The sequence below is a fragment of the Microtus ochrogaster genome, chromosome 5 (assembly GCF_000317375.1).
Source record: "Microtus ochrogaster isolate Prairie Vole_2 chromosome 5, MicOch1.0, whole genome shotgun sequence".
Taxonomy (NCBI): Eukaryota; Metazoa; Chordata; class Mammalia; order Rodentia; family Cricetidae; genus Microtus; species Microtus ochrogaster.
Genome location: NC_022012.1, coordinates 5,044,166 through 5,065,218, shown reverse-complemented (window position 1 = coordinate 5,065,218; position 21,053 = coordinate 5,044,166). Strand labels below are relative to the sequence as shown.

Sequence of the window (21,053 nt, the reverse complement as noted above, 5' to 3'; positions counted from 1 at the left end):
CTAGACCTGGATGGAGGTGGGGGTTCCTTGGACTTCCCACAGGTCAGGGAACCCTGATTGCTCTTTGGGCTGAGGGGGGGGGGACTTAAATGGGGGAAGGGGAGGGAAGTGGGAGGCGGAGGCGGGGAAGAGACAGAATTCTTTAATAAATAAATAAATTTTAAAAATCCACCAATATACTTACTTCATATCATACTACATTCTTTCATGCATTTGAAGAACATATATGAAGTGCCTTCCTGGTGACCAAAACTAATAAGCATTAGAGATTAGGTACAAAAGTTGTCCACTACTCATAAAAGGAAATACAAGTAACATTGACAACCAAAAACAAAAAACAAAAAAACAAATTATAAAAAAGAATACCTTCAGGCAATATTACCCAGTGATACTACAGACTTTTCTTTCTCTTCAGTTTTGTTTTATAAAAACTCATGAAAGTAAAATCACTTTCTTATGTAACGTAACAAATTCTTAGTTTAAATGTCTCCTCTAAATTCCTTCTGAAAATGATGATGGGTGTTTACTTTCTGTAACTCCTTCTGAACCTCATCATAAAAGATGACAGTCGTCAGTGTCATGACTATACAGTCCTGTAACAAAGCCCACAATTCCACAGAAGTCCTTCTGCATCTTACACAGGACCACAGAAAAGGTTTCTGCCAGCTCCTAGCTCACCTCCAAGTACAATCTTCTTACCCATTCCCATCTTCTATTACCAGATTCTTTGAGTTTTCTCATTTGATTTGGATGCTGTGGGTAAAATGCTCCTGAAATTTTTGACACCTTTACCTCATCGACTCCATTTTTTTTGAGATCCTGGGATTATGTTTGATGATGTATTTTCTTTATTCCTAATCTTCTGTATCTCTGAGAGACTAGAGATAGAAATGAGTTGGTTTCCAATTGCTAGGATCAGCTCCATCACATTTTTAATGTATTGTACATGTGAAATGAGCAGTTCCCCTTTGGCTCAGTTCTCTATATGCACAGCTGAGCTAAAGCACCTACAGAGCCTCCTTTCTTCGTCTGAAATTCTATTAGGCAGATGCAGTTGATCTACATGAGTATAGTCCTTATTATTTTGGGTCACATTGTTTACAAAATTTTCAACAATAAAACGAAGTGACCTTTACATCAACCTTCTCTAACAACTTCTTCAATATCCCTCAATCCCTATCCAATTTCTCCTGAAGACGCTTCCATGCTCATTACCTTTGTATGCCTAGCTCCAGGATCACCACCTCGTGTTTAGGCAGCAGAACTCACTTCCCAGCAGGATAAGGCAGGATGGGGCTTCTCCAGTGCCATGGGCCACTATCCTCTGTTCAGAATGTTGGCTAAATTACCAAGGTCTTCATGCTGTTTCCACTGTGGGCACTTGTAAAGAAGTCACAAGTCTCTAAGTTTGATTCAAATTGTTGCAACAATTACAAATTTCTGAATGTCTCTTTTCCTATGTCATTCCCTATGCAGTTGACATGATCTTCCTAGCATAACTACATTTTAAGCATTCTTACAAATGCATGTTTCAAGGGATGTAGAATGAGGTGACAAGTCTTCTCAAGAGACCACCACAGAATTTCCAGTATTCCAATTCTACTGAATTCGATTTGTCAAAAAAGTTAATGACTGTTGTTGGAGGCTGCTTGTTTGTTCCCAGCTGCCCAGACCTTGAAATAATCACTCAGAAACTATATTATTTGCAATACTATTTGGCCTATAACTTACACGTATTTCTGGCTTACTCTTATACCTTAAATCAACCCATTCCTATCAATCTGTGTATCACCACGTGGCTGTGGCTTACTAGGTAAAGTTCTTTCCAGAGTCTGTCTCTCATGGGGCTACATGATTTGTCTCTGACTCTGCCTACTCACTCCTCTTCTGTTTGCTTGGAACTCCCACCTTGCCCTAATCTGCTAAACCACTGACCGAAACAAATTTATTTATTTATTAATAAATAAATAAAAGCAAGATATAGACAAAAGGACTTCTCACACCAAATGACCAATCCAGAACCAAGGGTCAAAAAAGTGAGTTTTTACCTCTGAGTAAAAGAAGTAGCAAAATATATGAGAATGAACATGAAATCACAATACCAGGAAGCAGAACAGCGAGGGTAGTGGGAAGTTGGCTGCATACTGAAAGTACTGAATCCCACCCAGTCATAACAGAGTTCTCACCACCAACGAGACACAACCTGAATATCCTATACTGTGATGCTTGGTCAATGTACTATGAAGAGTAATGAACAATAACAGTAAAGAGTAAACATGAGCAGGGCAGAAATGAGAATTGGGAATACTGAATTTAACTCATTGAAACTAGCTTCTAATATTGGCAGTCTCTACAGAGGTCATGGATCATTAAGTAAAGCCAGATAAAATGTTCTGAAAGGAACAAGATCATATAGAAACTGATTATTACTCCCTGAGAGAAAGAGCAATCTGGAAGTAGACATGTGTCTTCTTATTCTACAGGATGTGGAATGAGCCACCCTTTCCAGCGATGACAGTATAAAAAGTCATAAAAGGATTATTTATGTCTAAAAGATTCAAACATAAAAGACACAAGCCAGACTCAGCCCAGGGTAATTCTTAAAGTTCTCTACAAAAGTAAGAAGCAGGGGTCGGGATGAATCACAGAGGTGTATGGGTGTGTCTATACTTCAACTACTACTACACACAGCCAGGTTCAATCTCTAGCACCAGAAAAAGATCAAAGAAACACAAGGACTTGTTCCATATGGCCAAGAACTGAGATAATTCACAATTCCAGGTCAATATGGGGCCTGATGAATGAGACAGGGCTACTCTATTCTGCCTGTTTAGGCTCTATTGATGTAAAGGAAGGAAGACCCTGTGAGCAGGGGTCTGTGTATCCATCCACACAGCCATGGAGAAATTAGCTTCTTGTGTAGACACCATTTGACAATGTAAAAGCATGAGTTAATGTCATTTAATTTTGAAATACAGTGTATTGTGAAATAATAAAATAATAGTGTTCATCTTGAAAGATAGATTGGACATATGAAAAAAATGTATTGAGAGAATGAAAACATAGACATGTCCATCAAATATAGATCTAACTAAAATATAGTTAAGTTATGGACTCAAATCTGAAAAATTAGTCAGTGAGTACTAGATCACAACTTCATGTTGTGACTTGAGGCCATGTCAGTTACAGGTCACATGTAGAGGATTTTCTCCAGGCCAGCCTACAATCACAGGAAAGGTTAATAAGTACATGGAGAAATAAAGTGGGTGCTTTTTATAGTGTTAGAATGTTGATGTGGTGTTTTAAAGGAAGATAATGCATTCTATATCCAAATGTGGCCCATCAAAACCAGTCACAAAGGAGCTTAAAGAACAATATGATTTTGTTAAGAAAACTGGCTTCTACTAACAGTTTCATGGTCACTATTATTTAAAATGCCAATTTATTTTGATATCCTTTCCAAATCTGGCTTTACCTACTGTAATAAATTATATGTGGGTTGAATCAAAACAAGGTACTGTTCTATAGGAGGCATAACTGAACTCCAACATGCCAGCCCAAAAGGTGGGTACCCAGAGCTTTCCTACCTGTACATTGACCACCCCCTTAATTGAGTGTCCTGTACCCTGCCCTCCAATTTTACTCTCTGCTCTAAGACATTACTAGTTGTGGGTTAGTTTATATTTCTTTATTTATACTAAAATCTGATGTGGGGTTCTCCTCTGTATGCTGTCACTCTTCCCTGAGGCTTCTTTAGCATTATATGTTTTAAACCACCTTGCTATGACTGGTTGTCTAATCACACCGCACTTAAGTTCCTCAATGGCATGTGCCATCTTACCTGGTACTATGTGCACCTTCCCTCCCCATCAAAGTACTTTAGCTAGGACACAGCTCACCTGTGTGTGCAGAGAGAAAGAGAAGGAAGCAGTTTCTAGGATGCCAAAAATGCACCATTTTCTGCCTAGACAAGAAGACACTCTAGGAAATACCTGACAAGCGAATGCTATTTCCTGCCTCTGCTGTCACAAAGGGAAATGAGAAGCTGCTATAAGGTATTATTCTGGAGCTGTCCTAGAGGTCATGCCATTGCTAGTTGATCAGAAATTATAAGCTCATTCATGAATGAACCAAACTCTTCATCTCTCTATCATCTTTGAGGAACTTTACAGAAATAGAACTTAGGAAGCACAGACCTTCATGAAGACACTGTGATAGGTCGGTACTCTACAGTGGAAGAATTTGGTCAAAGCAAAAGTGTGTATTGCCTGTCAGGACTGTGAAGGTCTTGTTTCACTCAGCAATGCCTCATTGAAGCAACCTATGGGGCACATGTTAGGATAGCATCACTAAAGAAATTTCATGAGAAAATTGAGCTTTCAAACAAAGCACAGAGAGGAACGTCTAGTTTTAGTGATGTGAGTTTAAATCTCCTGCTGAGAATCCACTTGAACAGAAGCAGTGTGCCACTGTATTTCGAGGATTTCCAGGTTCTAAGTGAGAAGGGAAATTCCTCTGTGGTTCTCCCAGCTGAAGAGCTGTGAGGTATAGAAGCCCCCACCTCTGCTCTTTCAAGTGTAAGATGGCCTTTCTCTGTCACCAACAAGGCTTGTGTAGGTCCGGCTGACAAAAGAGTGCTGGCATGTGGTCTGTGCCATAGGAATAAGAAAAGGCAATAAAGAATATTTGGAAAAATAACACATAAGTCATAAATACAGTCATATTCGAATAGCACATGCCAGACATTCAGAATGAAAGATATAGTATGTCCTATATTATTCATGCATAAAATAAAAATGTGGTCTGTTTGTTCACATCAGCATATATTGAGAAAAGATTTCAAATGAAGCACAAAGTTGCAAGCACTTAGAAGAGGTGTTTTACTTATAAAGAGATTTGATCTCAGATAGCACATGTAGTGTTGCAGGATAATATCAAGGTGACCAAGGTAGGCTGGGTTAATCAGAGCAACTGGTTCCTATACATGTGACTTGGGCAGTTTTATTGGGTCTTGTACAAAAAGCAAAACTTTTGTATGTTGCCATTTGAAAAGTTTTAGTTTTTCAAAGAAAGATCTTGCCTTTCCCTTTGTATTGAGGCTCAGAGAATACACAAAAATTCATAAATATCGGGGGAGCCATTCTCAAAGAGTTAAGATTTGAGCAAATGTTTACATGAGACACATCTGAGACTAGCAGACCAGTGGACTAAGTGCTTGTGAAAGAATCAGAGGATCCATTTCTACTGGATTAAGTGATGAACTGGGGGAAGCCAACTGAGCCTAAGCTTCGTCCAGATTGGCAAGAGGACATCTTAGACAGCCGCCACTGAAGCTAAGTGACAAGGTCAGCAAAGTCAGTCTGACGGGCCAACATCACATCCAAGGGGGGAGATGTTAGAAACCAAAAGGGGATGCCAAATGTGATGCAATCTGTCGGTTACTTAGAGAGCTAGGCTTGGCTGCAGATGTCTGTGATCCCAACGTTCTGGAGGCAAAGGCAGGAAGGTTGCAAGTGTGAGGCCAGATTAGGATATATAGTGTGACCTTTCTACAAAAACCATAAAATCTTAGGAGTCAATATTCCTAGTTGTTGCTAATAAGGAAATTATTGTTAAACTCCATGAGGTACACAAAAAGGAACTAACCCTCTCTGGACTCTACCTGAGTGTTCTAGCAGAAGAAACAGATAGGCTTCCTTCCACAGCTTTTCAAAGTCCACATGCAGGTATGAAAACATAGCTCATGTTTCCTCCCTGCATTTCTTTTCTTGAACGTAGATTGAAGTGACACTTGCTCAGTGCAGTCTCTGTCCCCGTTCCTCAAGTTTAACAAGGCATAAATGAGTGCATGGTGAACTGGCTAAGAGCACACTATATGAACAATGAAAGAGGGTGAGACAAATATTCCAGAAATCATGGGCAGTAAACTTTTGTCAACACATAGAATGGAGTGGGAGTAAGTCCAAGCAAACCATTTCAGGAGAGCTCAGTTGTAAGTATATGGTACTGTGTACATCAGAAGTCCTTTGCTTTGTCCTTTACATCCATCTAGACAGGTGAACTCACAGACCTCACCTCATCATGGGGAAGAGAAAGCACCTTTAAAGAATGAGTGTAACACACCGCAACTGCTCATTGGCTAGATATAGTACCTCAGCAACTCCCCATCTGCTGGTTAGCTGAGTGTTCTTACTTAAGACAGAAGGACAGGTGGAATGCATGTAGTATTTTGTCAACTATTCATGGCTCTCTTTGTACCCATACTTGTCATCTAAGTAGTAAATATGATTTTATACTCTTTACTTTAAAATTAATCATCCTGAAATGGAATTACATCTGAACTAGGGTTTTTCTGCTTTGAGCACATTTCAAAAGTCTAGTCGTCATGTACCCCGGCTAACACCATCAATTGTTGACTTAGCGCCTACATGCCTGGATCCTGTTATCTTAAACTCAACAAACGATTCACAATTTATCTTGCTTCTTAAATCGATCTGACTATTTAAGACTGTTTTCTCTTAGCGCATGAAAATCTTCATGAGAATATTATTTTGGAAGCTAAACATGAAGAAACAGTTTGAATCTTGAGTATGTTATTAAAATAATTTAATACTGTACTGTGCTAGAAATATTTTTGCTAGGGAGCACTTTGCCTATCTTCTTTGTTTGTAGCAATAAATATCTCTATGTCAAAGACTGTATACTTTCATTGAAGCACAAAAATTAATCAGCATGAGCTATTTTTAAAATGATATTAAAACCTATGTCAGCATTAATCTAAACCTTGTTCTATAAGGTCCTAAGGGGAAAGCATTATAAAGATTATATATGTGTGTATATGCATATATATGTATGTATATATAATTCCTATATAATGATAGCATAGTTTAAATGAATTATCAACTAGTGAAATGAGACACTACTACTAGAAAAAACATGTTAATATCTAAGACTTAATTTTTATGACATTGATGATATCTAATAACTCATAACACAGAATATCCCAGATTTACATTATTTAATTATTTAATTTTATTAAAGTGAATCTTATAGAAGTTATACTATCTCATTTTACTTTAAAAAGAGCAGTTTTATAGACATTGGGAGTCACAACTGGACGTGGTAGGCTACATAAACCCTCAAGGAAGTGAAATGCGTCTTAAACCAAAACCAGAAACCACCATCCACAACAGCATTGAGGCTCACTGAGAATGGATCTTGCTAGTAAGAACCTAGGTTAAATAATTTTAGTATTTATGACTTTTCCCCAAATATCTTCTTAGTGGTTGCTATGTTAGTGTGTGCACAGATTTCTGCCGCAACCAAATCTTAAAATGCTTCTTCGTACTTTATTCTTTAGTATTGCACAATCTTTTCACTCATGCACAGCGCTCTATTTGATGCTTCCACAATGCTAACAGGGGAGAGGTGCGAGACAAAAAGAGCAACAGATAGACAGACGAGAAAGAGAAAGAGAATCAGAATCAGAAAAAGAATAAGAATGACTAAGAATAAGAGAACTAGAGAACTCACTTGTTACTGACTTCTCCAGAGGCTAGGGGACACTCAGGAAGTGCTGTACTGAGAGCAGAATTCAGTCCCCTAGGTCTACGTCCAATGGAGGTTTGCTATAATACAGAAATGAAAGGGTACAGGAAATGCCTGTGTCAAAATGAAGTCAAGTGCTTATTTTAAAACAAACTGTCTATAGCAGTTGGAAGTTGGAGAGGGAGTGAATACTAAAAAAGACTCTCTTGACTGAAGGCTCAGTTAGGCTCCCTTTGACAATACTATTTGTCAAACTCTGACCACGTGCCAGCCATACTGCTGTGGGTTTTCCTGGCATTTTCACAAAGCTCCGAGAGAAGCCTTCAACCGTTGAGTCCTCTTTCCCTTTTGTCCAGTGATTTGCAAGAAGAGCTTGGATTCATACAATGTCACTCCTAAAGCAACATCTGCCCCCGACTGTTTCACACCACCTGCCTTTCTTTGGTGTCTTTTTTCTCTATTCTTTCCTAATTTCTTCTAGGGAATATACTGACAATAGAGGAGAGGTACTGCCATCTGCAAAGAAGGGAGAAAGAAGAAAGTCCTAGGTGTTTAATTTGCTTACTGGCTTTGAGCCATCCCTAGCAACTCTGCCCTTGCTCGATTCTGGGAATGTCCCCAGTGAACAGTGGGAGAAACTTCTAGGGCCAAAGGGGCTAAATTCAGAGGAGTGAACAAAGGGAAACCACAGGAAGCCTAGCAAAGACTGGGTCTGAACTGAACTGCTCAGGAAAAGAGCATGTGTCCCACAGAAAAAGCCTTTGCAACTAGGCAGGAATGTGGGGAATTCCAAGGCTGCACAACTGGAAGGGAGTGATCTGGACCACAGTGTTCAGCTGCAGGAGAGGCAGAATACCTTTACCTTCCTGCTGAGGTAAAGAACTTGGACTTCAAACAGAACTCACAGACACTAAGCAACAGATCCCAAAATGAGTTCCCATTCTTATGAATATAATTGGCAGTACAGTGTCCTGGAGGCTGGGCTGCTCAGGGTTCTTAGAGTGAAGTCTAATAAGCAAGGGTATCTTTCTGGTGTAAATGCTCACATCTTCCATCTACACTTAGGATTGAACTGAGGCAGCAAGATCTAATTCTAAGCCAGTCTGAGCTACATGTGGAGTTTGATATCAGCCTGGGCTAGAGAGCGTATGCCTTTCTCACATCAGTTAGGTAGGTAGGTAGGTAGGTAGGTAGGTAGGTAGGTAGGTAGGTGTTAAGTATTTTTCTGACTGACAAGCTGGCACAATAATCCCAATCAGACTAAATTAAAAGATGCCCAGGTTTAATGGATGCCAGCGCTCCCAGGTAGCCCCCCCCCAGAAAAAACATGGAGAGAGGGAAAGGAGAACTGGTACAAACATGGAAAACCAGGCAACCATGTGTTTATTCTCTGAGGGCAGGTTAAATAGCCTGTGGGATTGGTCTTGGCCTTCCCTGAGGAGGGGTCACCATTTGGCAGGCTTTCCCAGACGTGGAGTTTGGACCGAGGCAACTCTCAGGGGAGGGAGCTTTGACATGAATCTTTCCACCCAACATTTCAAAATGGATGTGAGGGGGCTGGGGTTAAGGACCCAGCCAACGATTCCAGACTGTTTTTGGATAAGGATGTCAGAGGTTGAGGTGTTGCTTTCAACCAAACATTTTAGAATCTTTTTGGATAAAGGGGTGTTAACTCAAGTTTGGCTACTTCTGGTGGGCATGGAGTGACATGGGGGAGAGGAGAACAGGGGTTGGTGGGCTCACACTCAGCGAGAGGTGTGGCTGGAGTAACATCTTGTTTACTGCCACCCTGGAGACCTCAGACAGCTGTTCCTCGAGGAAGATGAAAAGGCAAGTGGTTAGGAGAAAAAAATATATTGTTATTTTTGGCCCTATGAATGGGGCTAGCCATGGGAAGTGATTAACTGCCAGAAAGAATGGGATAGAGAAGTGCCCTGGTTTTATAGGAGAGGCATGGATGAATGAGTGAGACAAGCAAGCAGATATGTCCTTTAAAACCAGATTTTAGTTGGTAGATGTCCTTTTGAGCCAGTAGAGTTGGTACCAATGGTATAGTCCCAGGAGCTAGTTTAGGTGCTGGCATTGTCCGGAGGGCCCTTTATAAGCTGGTCTTGGCCCAGACAGCAAGAATGACCTATAAAATATGCTTGAAAATGGTTGGAGTTATAACAGACACTGGAAACTGTTAGCTTTTTACCAGACTTGATTTTTTGATACAGCAGCAGAACTTTTTCAGGAACACACAGGTATCTGTAAGACAACTGAAACATGAACATTTTAGAAGACAATTAAAGCAAATTGGGTATTCTGTTTTAACACCTAAAACCTATTAATTCTGGACTATGACACCTGTGAAAGAGGCATATGTCTCTGTATCTTTAGGAGGAAACTTAACAAATGAAGTAATGAACTACCAGTACCTTAAGTCATCAAATGCCAATAGACAGATCTAAGAGCAATAAATGAGCAGAAATCAGACAACTTTTTTAGCTATGCAGGCAATCCCAAATCTCTCTGTAATCTTTAGAGAACACCAGCCTTAGAACCAGTGCTTGCCATTAGCTGCTGAGTCCAGGAGGCCCAAAGATTTTCCTGTGGGGGGAAGATTTAATCTACCTGTCTTGGCAGGATGAGATGATTGATCCCCTAGTGTAGTATCTAGGAAGCTGATGAGGTGGAAGACTGCTATTTGTTGTGTGTATGTGTGTGTGACTTTGCCATACCCAAAGGCAAGCCTTGAGGTGGAAGGTCTTTTATAACCATGTAACTTCTTGGAGGAGCTATAGGATGTTGCAGGAACTGACAAGTCTCTGTGTTAGAAGCTCTTTTGTTAAATGCCATACTCTCAAATCTGTAAAGGCGCTTGAGAATTGTGTACCCTTACCTGTTAGTTATATTTAAACTAGACACATAAATTAAATTTAGACATGTATTTTGCATAAACTAGTTATAGTTTACCAATGATAGTAAATGTAAAAAAATAAAAAGGAATATTTTAATAAGTCAAAGAATACTAGCACACATGGGTATTCTTATCCAAGATGGCAGTGAGGTCAAAATGGTGGCTACCCAAATGCTTTTTTTTAGAGCTGATGTAATCTGGAATCATAAATTTTACAGATATTAAAATACATATACACAGAGAAATAAGATAAGCATACCGTGAAAACAAACACATATAAACAGATAGACATAAAAGCATAGTGTGACCACATTACTTTAATAGACAGACAAATAAAACTTTTTTTATGAACCTGTGTTAGCTTAAAATTCCTAGTTTTGGCAGGCAGCAGAAGTCAGGGAAGCACATAGGTGGTCCCATTAAGGATCAGATTAGCAGACGCTGCAAGAGGGAACAGAAACATAAGGATGGAACACCTATTCAGTTTTAGAGTGAAGGAAAGGGGGGAAACAGATCTGGATCCATTGTAGAGAGTTCCAGCATGACAAGATTAATGCCAGGAATGGAGACAAACAACAGAGAAGCATGGAGAGGAGTGGGGGAGGAGTGGGAGCGGGAGCACAGCATCCAGAAACCATGGGCATTTGGAGATTTATTTGTTTTATGCTAGGTGTTGGATAGCCCCAATTTAAAAGGATTTTTATAAAAGGCAGGCCAAGGGCATTGGGCAATCTGGCTTTGAATTGCAAGAGCCCATCTTTACAAGTCTACGCCAAGTCTCAGGACTCAATGCCTACCACAATGCATCCACCATGATAAGACTCTTGAGTCAAAAACACAGGGGCGTGAAAAATGTGTGGGCAGACATCTCCACCCACACAGTCCCACCTCAGCGAGGACTGCTTATGGGGTATGGTGGCTGGCATGGCCGTGACTCCAACAAGACAGCCCCCAAATCGTACAGGTCCAGCATGTACCTGAGAAAGGGGAACTCACACACATGAAGCTGATCTTAGCCTGGCGGAGAGCACGGGCAAGAAGGGAATTTTCCAACATGTAGCCCTGGGCCAGTGGGAAAAACAGACCCCGGTGGAACCTCCAAGTATTAAGTATTTTTTGACTGACAAGCTTCTCCGTCAATGCAATAATCCCAATCAGACCAAATTAAAAGATGGCCAGGTTTAACGGATGCCAGCACTCCCAAGTAGCCCCCAGGAAAACACAGAAAGGGAGAAAACAGAACGGAGGGACCACGGAAAACTGGGAGAACATGTGTTCATTCTCTGGTGGGCAGTTTAAATAGCCTGTGGGAGTGGTCTTGACCTTCCCTGGGGAGGGGGAACTGTTTGGCAGGCTTTCTCGAAGGTGGAGTTTGGACTGAGGCACCTTCCAGGGGAGGGAGCTTTGAACTGGATCTTCCCACCTGACATCTTAAAATGGATGACAGGGGACTGGGGTGAAGTTCCAGCCAAACTGTAGGTAAGTAGTTCATTTAAAAACTGGACCCAGGTGAAAAGGTAGCCACCATTTTCCTATCTTATTTCAAAGTTATAAATAGAAATCCCAAGTGCTCTAACGAGATTGTGGCACCAGGAAAAGTGAACAACAGCCAGTCCCCATTGTTCTCAAAGGCAGGCAATGAACAAGCTGACCCTCTTAACAAGTCTTCATTTAGCCCCTCCGTCCCTCGTGCACCACTATGGTGTTTAGTGCCCACATGATGGTTGGCTGTGTTGGAGCACCGGGTTAAGTCCTGGTTGTGGGGAATTTGATCTGAAGCAACAGGTAACACAGCAGCCAAACCTGATCAAGAAAGGACAGGAAGTAAAATGAGAGTCAGAGGAGAGAAAGTGTGCCTCCTGAGAGACAGAACGTGGGGACGATGTTGAATTGAAGAAAGCAAAGCTCGCTGTAAGTAACCATTTCATTAAAGCTGCACGAATTGCAAACTTTCTCACAGGAGCTGCTCATTGTGGGCTCGGATTAAGGATAATGGGTTCCCCTGTGAATTCTCCTCATTGCTTCCCTTGAAAGAGCTGTAAATCTACTGCAAGGAGAATTCAGGTTTACTGTTCACAGTCCATTCGCTTTGCTTATAAGTGTCCCTGTTTAGGAGTTTAAAAATATGATGCAGGTATAGTCCACAAGGAAAGAGATCAGCCCAAAATGAATCAATTCCAACTCCTCAGATGGGCATGACATCTAGGCCTGTGCTACAGGATGCGGACATTTTGCATCAATAGAGGATGATGGAGCTCTGATCTCGGGAGCCGCACACAGACAGCAAAGGAGAGATTACTCTACGGACCAAGTTTCTTGCATGTTTATATGACCCCAAATACTCTTTTTATCTTTCATCAATGTTCACTCTCAATTCAATTACACAAAAAGTAAAAGGGTTGAAAACATTTCTTCAGATTCAAAAAAAAATAAATTATTTGGGAGGAAAATGTCTGTAAAATAAAATGTGAATTACTTAATGATAGGAGTGTACTGGTCCAAATTAACTTTGAAAACCATAAGCTTGAGCCTTCCTGTTTTTAAACTGCTACCAAATTCATTTGCTTTCAACCCAGAGCAAAAGTGAGGTGATTGTTACACCTGATATCCCAGCCATTAGGTGCCTGGCAAAGGAAAATTTTGAGTCTGAGGCTAACCTCGACAGCCTTTCAAGAACTTTGTCTCAAAAATAAATAAATATATACAGACTAATAACAGCAGCCCCCAGAACAAAACAAGGAAAATAACAGTCATCCTTACAGGTGGAGTTCTGTCTGCAACTTCTTCTCTGCTTTCTCAGCAGACAGGTCTCCCATTCTGGCCTAAGACAGAACTCAGTCACTGCTGGCTAATGCTAAGTGTCTTGGTGGATGAGCTTCCAGAAGCACGTACCATGGAGCCAGGGTGGGCCCAAACTGAGCTGGAGACAAATTACATCACTCATAAATGATCTCAACTAGAGTCTGAACAACTGATTATAATGTGTAATTTTCTTTTGTTTCTTCACTAAAATGAAAGATCAGAGTGTTTTAAAGTTTCCACTTTGTATCTGAAAGAATTGAGTGCTTTGTCAAAGTGAACTGAGAAAGTGGATAACGTTTTTTCATCCCACCAGAAAGCAACCACATAGAAAGTGAATCTTCTTAGGTTTTAAGGATGTATCGTAAGGAATTCATAATTGTGATATTTGATGGACATATATTTCATTCCAAAAATAACCATTGTGACTTTTAAATCCATTTTAATATATTCTGGCTGTGAAACAGCTTCTTGTATATGAGTCAATCAGACTGTGTCTCAATAAATTACCCTTAGATGTTCCATTGTAAGATCAGCTAGAAAGAAAATAACTATCAGATAGAGAAAAAAATTTCACAGAGTAATTCACTGAAAGAAAAGAACATCGCTGGGATGGGAGCTCCACAAGCTCACAACACCACACCCTCTCCACAGATGCTGAGGAGGAAACTCAGGATTACTCCTAGACATTAGTTTTCTTTTCATGATATGACAAACCCATTCATTCATTTCAAAACAAAGGCAAATGGATAAATTCTTAAATAATTACTAGTATGCTTTTCCCTGTAAGGACAAACACAATGTTTTTAAAAGTAACTTGTCTTCATTCCATCCAACGTTAAAAGCGGGGGTTCTTCTCTGAAATGGTTTATTAAGAATTCTTTTGGGTGCTCAGTTGATGCATAAATTCTTGGAGAATGTTATTTCAAACTGCACATTCAAACCAACTTTTCCTCGTTTGCAACATGAGAACAAGAGATATTGAGTTGTTTCTATAGTTTTACTAGATAGAGAAAATAAATCATCAGGAATGGTGGCACATGCCTATAATCCCATCACTCGGCATGCTGAAGCGGAAGTTCAAAGCCAGCCTGAGCTGAATATTGAGTTCCAGTCCAGCCCATACATAATGAAATCATGTCTCAAAGAGCAAACTAAAAGCATGTGTGGGGCAGGGGAGACATGAGTAAGAATCAATACCGGATCTTTAAATGATAACATGACACCATCAATTTTGACAAAGTAATTGAAGGACAGTACTAGGTAAGGAAAGGTTTATATTTGTTGGTCAATCATCTACAGAGTCCTCCCTGATCCTATAAGCAATACATCAAAAGATTCTCTCCCTCGCACTTACTGATCACCTAACTGCAGTTATTAAACTATGCTCTCATCATCTTATTGCTAATGAAATCGAGTGTTTTGAGAGTCCTCTCTTTTCATAGCTGCGTTAACACAGGTTCTGGCTGACCCTGCTCCCTGATGATGGTGGCTATGGAGGATTGTATCTTTGTTACATAAAAGACACATGACTGGAGACTAGTCATCTCTCCCTGAAGTGCTGTCACATTCTGTGACCAACAGTCTACTTACAAAAGGAAATATTCAATAAATATTCATGAGATAATCTTTCAACAGCTACCGTCTCATAATTAATTTCCCACGAGTTGCTATTTCTTTCAACACAGTTTAACTGTCACAAACAATAGGCCTGTCTTTCAATAGCAAAGCAATAAATTTTACTGATTTTCCTGTACTTTTAAAGCTGTGAATGACTGGTATGTATTTAAATATCTCCTAACTATTGCTGCTAAACCATTTTATGCAATTTTCAATGTTGAAACTCTTTTTGAGTGGTTGTGAAAAGTATAACTCTGTATAGTCCTTACGACAGGGCATGTTTGATTGCTGCATTGTTATCATATAAACTGTTAGGCCGAAGACGGGCCTTTGAATATGTAAAGTTCTCCCTTAAGCCACCTTGAATTAGGCAGATTTGCAACATTTTAAACTGGCACTTCATCCCTCTTTCAGCAAGCATCCTCTGCAGATTTAATGATCAGGAACATCCTTCTGATGCATGCTGGGAGATATGGCTGCAGGGTACAGACCACAGCAGACAGTGTGTCAGATGAGGCAGAACTTCTTGTTAGGGGTGAGTATGCTAAGAGTTCAGACTGCAGACATGATCACTATAAATTATCCTATGAAGGGACTGGAATGCATGGACTTGGGGGCGCTTCAGCAATGTGCTGTTCATTTTCAATTTCACGATCTCTGTCAGTTTTGCTTAACCTTTGTTTTGCCTTTGAGATGATGATGTAAGAAACCTATTCTTAGAAACAGACAAAAGCTAAAAGCTATATCAAAAACATTTGCAGTAATGAATGGCTGCTAAGTGGCAAACCAATTTAATCCCAAACTCAAAAGCATAGGTGCAGTGACATTGGTCACAGAGTCACGATTGCTCTGTGTCTGTGAGTCACGATTGCTCTGTGTCTGTGTGTACTTGTAAGCTGTATGTATACATATTTACACATATGCACGCACATATACACACACATATGTATCCACATACCTTTAAAATGCATGTGTATATGTATACATACACACACATTCTCTCTCTCTCGCTCTCTCTCTCTCTCACACACACACACACACACACACATATATATATGTGTGTGTGTGTGTATATATATACACACACACACATACAGCTTTCAAATCCAAAGCCAGCAGAACTTTCAGGCATTATGTTTTCCTCTTTCTCCCTACTAACTTCAAAATCCAACTTTCAAAATCAAGAAAACTTCACATGTAAAAGAGTATACAATTTTTAAATGAGAGGGATTTTTTTTTCTGAGCCTGGAAATGTCAACATTCAGCCTATTTGTGTAAAACTGACAACTAAGTATTTTCAAAATATGAGCCATCCCCCCAAATTCAGCAACTCTATGAAGTTTTGTCTTATTTCAATTAAGTACATGTATATAGCACAACTTGCCTTATTATTCCCCAAATGGGAAATATACATCTTAGCATGTATTTTTACTCCTCTTCCTTCTTTTTCCACTCTTTATTCTCTCAAATGTTCATTTTTCTTTTCCCGTAATTTGTTATTAAGTATCTTTTCTTTCATCATAAATTGTTATTTAGTATAGTTACTCATAGACAGTTTTCACAATTCTTGAATTGTGCAAAGTCACAAGTAATAAAACTATATTACTGTACACTGTACCCCCTCACTCAAATAGGTATAAAATTGCTTTCTTCTCTTGCTATTGTCTGCCTTAGTTATGTATATTAACTGTGTGCCCTTGACTAGTAATTTAGATTGATCCTCCTAAAATTTAAACTTTCCAGATGAATACTACAATTTAGACGCTGATAATATGAACCCAGTTTTTTTTCCTGTACTCTAAGGGACAATTTTAAATGGCAAACTACATATCCTGCTTTGTAAGTAAAATTAAACTCAACAGGGTTCAGAACATAATTCAAGGCCAACGTTGTCATGTTCTGCTCCCTTAGCCTTTGGCTTTATGCCTAGGAGATGATTAAATGCATTAATTTTGGAATTGCACCCAATAGCAATGTCAAACAGGTTGCTAGCACCAGAATATTTATGTATCAGTGAACTCGAACTTCCCCTTGAAGTGAGTACATTTCAGTCACCAATTTTTGATTATGTACTTGTATCAGATTTCCGAAATGAGGGAAAATAACTTTCTTTCCCTCGCAGTTAGTCTTGGAGACATGTTTAAACTAACGTGAGGGTTACGCTTCATCTGCCATCATCATTTTTACAATGAAAATGGCGCATGCTGTAATATTGCTTGATTTCTGTTGACTTCTGAGGGTGGCTTTACTCTGCATGTCTCCTGTCCTGCTCCCTCTACTCTCTGTAAAGGAGGAATAATCTTCCACTCTAAGAAGTAAGACCAAAGCTGCACACTCTAGAGTGAGTTTTTCTAAAGGCTGTTAAAACTCAGGTGCCAGTGTTATTATTTTATAAGTTAACAAAATGTGTGCGGGAGCAGTGAGGACCACCCCACTTGCAGAGCACCATAGATTAGACAGTTCCTTTTTTTCAGTGTTGATCACACCTGAAGCACACATAAGTCACAAGGAGTATGTTCTTAAGATCATATTCTAATGCTGACTTAGGAAAACAATCTCTATTCTCACGGCCTGAGGAAAGGTCCTCTCATTACCTTAGTTTTCATTAAAGATGGTCTCTGCCAGTCCTTTGTGCATCTCCGGGGGGGGGGGGGGTGAGGAGGTTGAGATAGGGATTTTCTGTGTATCAGCTCCAACTGTCCTGGAACTTGCTCTGTAGACCAGGCTGGCCTCAAACTCACAGAGATCCACCAGCCTCTGCCTCCCAAGTGTTGGGATTAAAGGCGTGCGCCACCACCACCCAGCTCCTTTGTGCATCTTAATGTGTCCTGAGCCAGGATTCCAAGTGAGTCCAGGTGTGGTAGATTTACCCCACTGCTCCTTCTTAGAATCAGAACGCTCCAGACTCCAGCTCCCAGCCTTGCTCTTGCTTTGTGTCTTAAGGGGGATATTTTCCCCCAAAACTTATTTTAATGTTTTGGTTTTCAATTTTGGTTGTAACTATTAATGCTATTTCTCATCTCCCTTCTACCATTACCATTATCCCAAATTTCTATATTCTATAAATAATTACATACACCATATAATCAATCATCTGCTTTCACAAATTTTGATTTCATTGAAGCAACATTATGATGGCACCATATGTAATCTGCAGAACAACAAAAATCCTAGCAGTCATGAATATCCTAAAAGAAGGTATTGTGCTAGAATATAAATATAATCAGAAACCAAATTATTTTCAGATATCTGGACACCATTTTCTTTATTTTGGGAAGTATATATAAAAGCAATAGATAAAAGAAGTCATGCCATGCTGTAGGAACACATAAAAGATCAAGAGAAGTCTATTCTGTTTTCCAGGGAAAGAGAGATAGGGCCTCAGGAAAGAGGTTTTGGGAAGAGACACACTACTTTGAAGACGCCGACACACTCAGGGAATATATGAAACAGCCTGTTGCTGTGAGACTGCTCCAGAAAGAAACATTCCTTTGTTACTCCATGTTTCATAAACCAATGATGTACACATTTCTCGCAGTAAACACCACAGTAGGAAAGTTAAATAAGACATGATCGCTTCAACTAGTATTCCTGGAGCCTGGGCCTGAGTCCCTTTTATTCTGCTCACAGGTAGAGGAAGAATTTAAGAAAATCGTGTTTCATTTAATTTCTGTATTTATTTTTAACATTTTCTTAATGAAAATGGTAAGTCGGGAAATTCTGAGTCAAACGAGACAGCATGTCTGTAACCTCGGCACTTACACAGTAAATGGGAAGAATTAAAAGCTCATGGTCAGACGGCTACACAGTAAACTCAAGTCCAGCCTCGGCTCTTTAAGACTGTTTCAAAGAAAATGAAAGAAATTATGGGAATAGTAAAAAAAAAAATCAGAAAGCCAACCATCTTCTAAGTCCTTCTAATACCTGAAATCTGTACAGCATCTTACAGACCTAGCTAGCATGTATTCAACTGAATTTGAGAGGTACGGACACCCCTGATTTATAACATGTTTGACCTCATGTAACTGATTTCAGGCATGTGCCTTTAACCCCACACCATTGCTTCTTTCTCTGAGAATTAAACTCATATTCAATTCAATTTTCTTGACTTTTCCTTTCAACTCAGTTTCATCTATTTTCAATTTTTAAACTTCAATAGTTTAATATTTCCCAGACTGCCTAGTAATTTTCCTTAACATTCTAATGCCATCCCAAGTGCATCTGATTTATGAGGTAACTCACCAGACTCTCGTTTATAAGTTGCTATGAGCTTCTTCCCCTGTCCATTCATCAGGCTGGTGGTAGCTGGGGTATGGGCCACACTCAGAATGAAAACATGAAGCTGAGGCCTCAGACCTCTAAACGTTCCACTTATGCTTTATATGGGTGACAGGTGCCTTTGTGGGAAGCACCATTCAAATGTCCTTGGATAAACTTTGACCTTACAAGAGAAGTAGGAGGAACTGGGAAGGACAGTGTAAGCATAGCAATGGTCCCAAGTGCACAATTTAGGGACCCAATAAAAAGAAAGTTATGGTCTGCCTCAGTCAAGACTGTTTAGAACTCCAGAAGAGTGATACTAAGTCATCATGCTAAGCACAGGGATCCTTCAGTCTCGGGACTCTGGGCAGTGTACTGCTTGCACACATGTGAAGACAGCTTCTGCAACTCTTAAATTCTGTATCACTCTAGGAAGTCAAATGGAGGGCATGGAATATTATTTAAAAATTTGTTCATAAACTTAGATACCTAGGGTCTCTGTACCAGCTTTTTATACAAAAATAATCTATTATTTTACTCCATGACACCTATGTTTTGACACCTATATTGGTCTGAAGCAAACATTATAGACATTTCTATCTTGTACATTTAAATTGTTTATTGCTCTCTGTGAGGTGTGTGTGTGCATGCATGTGTGTGTTTGTGTATGTGAGTGTGTGTGTGTGTGTGTGGTATTTGTATGTTAGCACCCATTTTGAGGTCAGAGGGCAACTTGTGGGTGTCAGTTCTTTCCTTCGATCATGTAAGACACAGAGACATGTAGGACTCAGTTCACCAGACGTGTTGGCCAGTACTGTTACCTTCAGAGCCATCTCACTAGCCCAATAGTTACAGTTTAATTCAAGATAAAAACATTTTTCCACTGTAAGATAGATGATGCTACCTAATAAGATGATTTATTTCCAGACAACTTCAAGAGACAGCTTTTTAATTAGTTTTAAAATATTATCCATTTGTATAGTTTTAAGATTGTTGAAAATAACATAATATCAGTTTATTTTTGAATGGGAAATAGTTTGATAACTTTGATTAAACATTGTCTACATTTACTCCAAGTTCTGTTATTTTGTGAGACTCAATAGGCAGAGAAAATGTTTGGGAATTTTCTGCACTTTTCTTTTAGAAAGGTGCCTGCACTGTCACTCCCCAAGCTCAGTGGAAACAACCTAAAATATTGTCAATTAACTTAAAAATAAACCAAACGGGGCTGGAGAGATGGCTCAGCGGTTAAGAGCATTGGCTGCTCTTCCAGAGGACCTGAGTTCAATTCCCATGGTGGTTCACAACCATCTGTACTGAGATCTAGTGTGCTCTACTGGCCTGCAGGCACACATGCAGGCAGAACACAATATCCATAATAAATAAATACATCTTAGAAAAAGAAGTAAACCAAACTTAATGTGTTCGTCACTCCTCATAGAACCACCCTTGATATATACATTGGTTTTAAATTGTTATTAATATCTGTCTTTCAGACTAGATTTTCTTTAAGAGCAAGTGTCTATCCTCTTACTCTTTCCAGAGAGTTATTTGCTAATCAGCAGAAGCTTTAAACTACAAAAGTGACATTTCTTTTGTCAATCAAGTATTTGGCATCTCGGCACCACTTTTGTTTTGGTTCATGGAAACCACAGTTGACAATGCCAGCAGAGCTGAAATGACTTCAGTAGCACACACTCATGGGCAGACACATCAGAAAACGAAACTGATAGGTTTGGAGGGGCCCAGGCAGTTTGGATGCTCACCTTACTAAACCTGGATGGAGGTGGGTGGTCCTTGGACTTCCCACAGGTCATGGAACCCTGACTGCTCTTCGAGCTGATGAGGGAGAGGGACTTGATCGGGGGAGGGGGAGGGAAATGGGAGGCGGTGGCGGGGAGGAGGCAGAAATCCTCAATAAATA

General features: G+C 39.8%; 1 protein-coding gene across 1 annotated transcript in view; it reads left to right on the top strand.

Moving 5' to 3' along the window:
• Cntn5 (contactin 5) overlaps positions 1-21,053 on the top strand; it is a 1,200,756-nt gene that overhangs the window by 1,087,190 nt on the left and 92,513 nt on the right. The window contains exon 17 of the mRNA XM_026779314.1: positions 15,284-15,404. Coding sequence (XP_026635115.1) covers positions 15,284-15,404 — 121 coding nt within the window. The remainder of the gene's footprint in view (positions 1-15,283; positions 15,405-21,053) is intronic.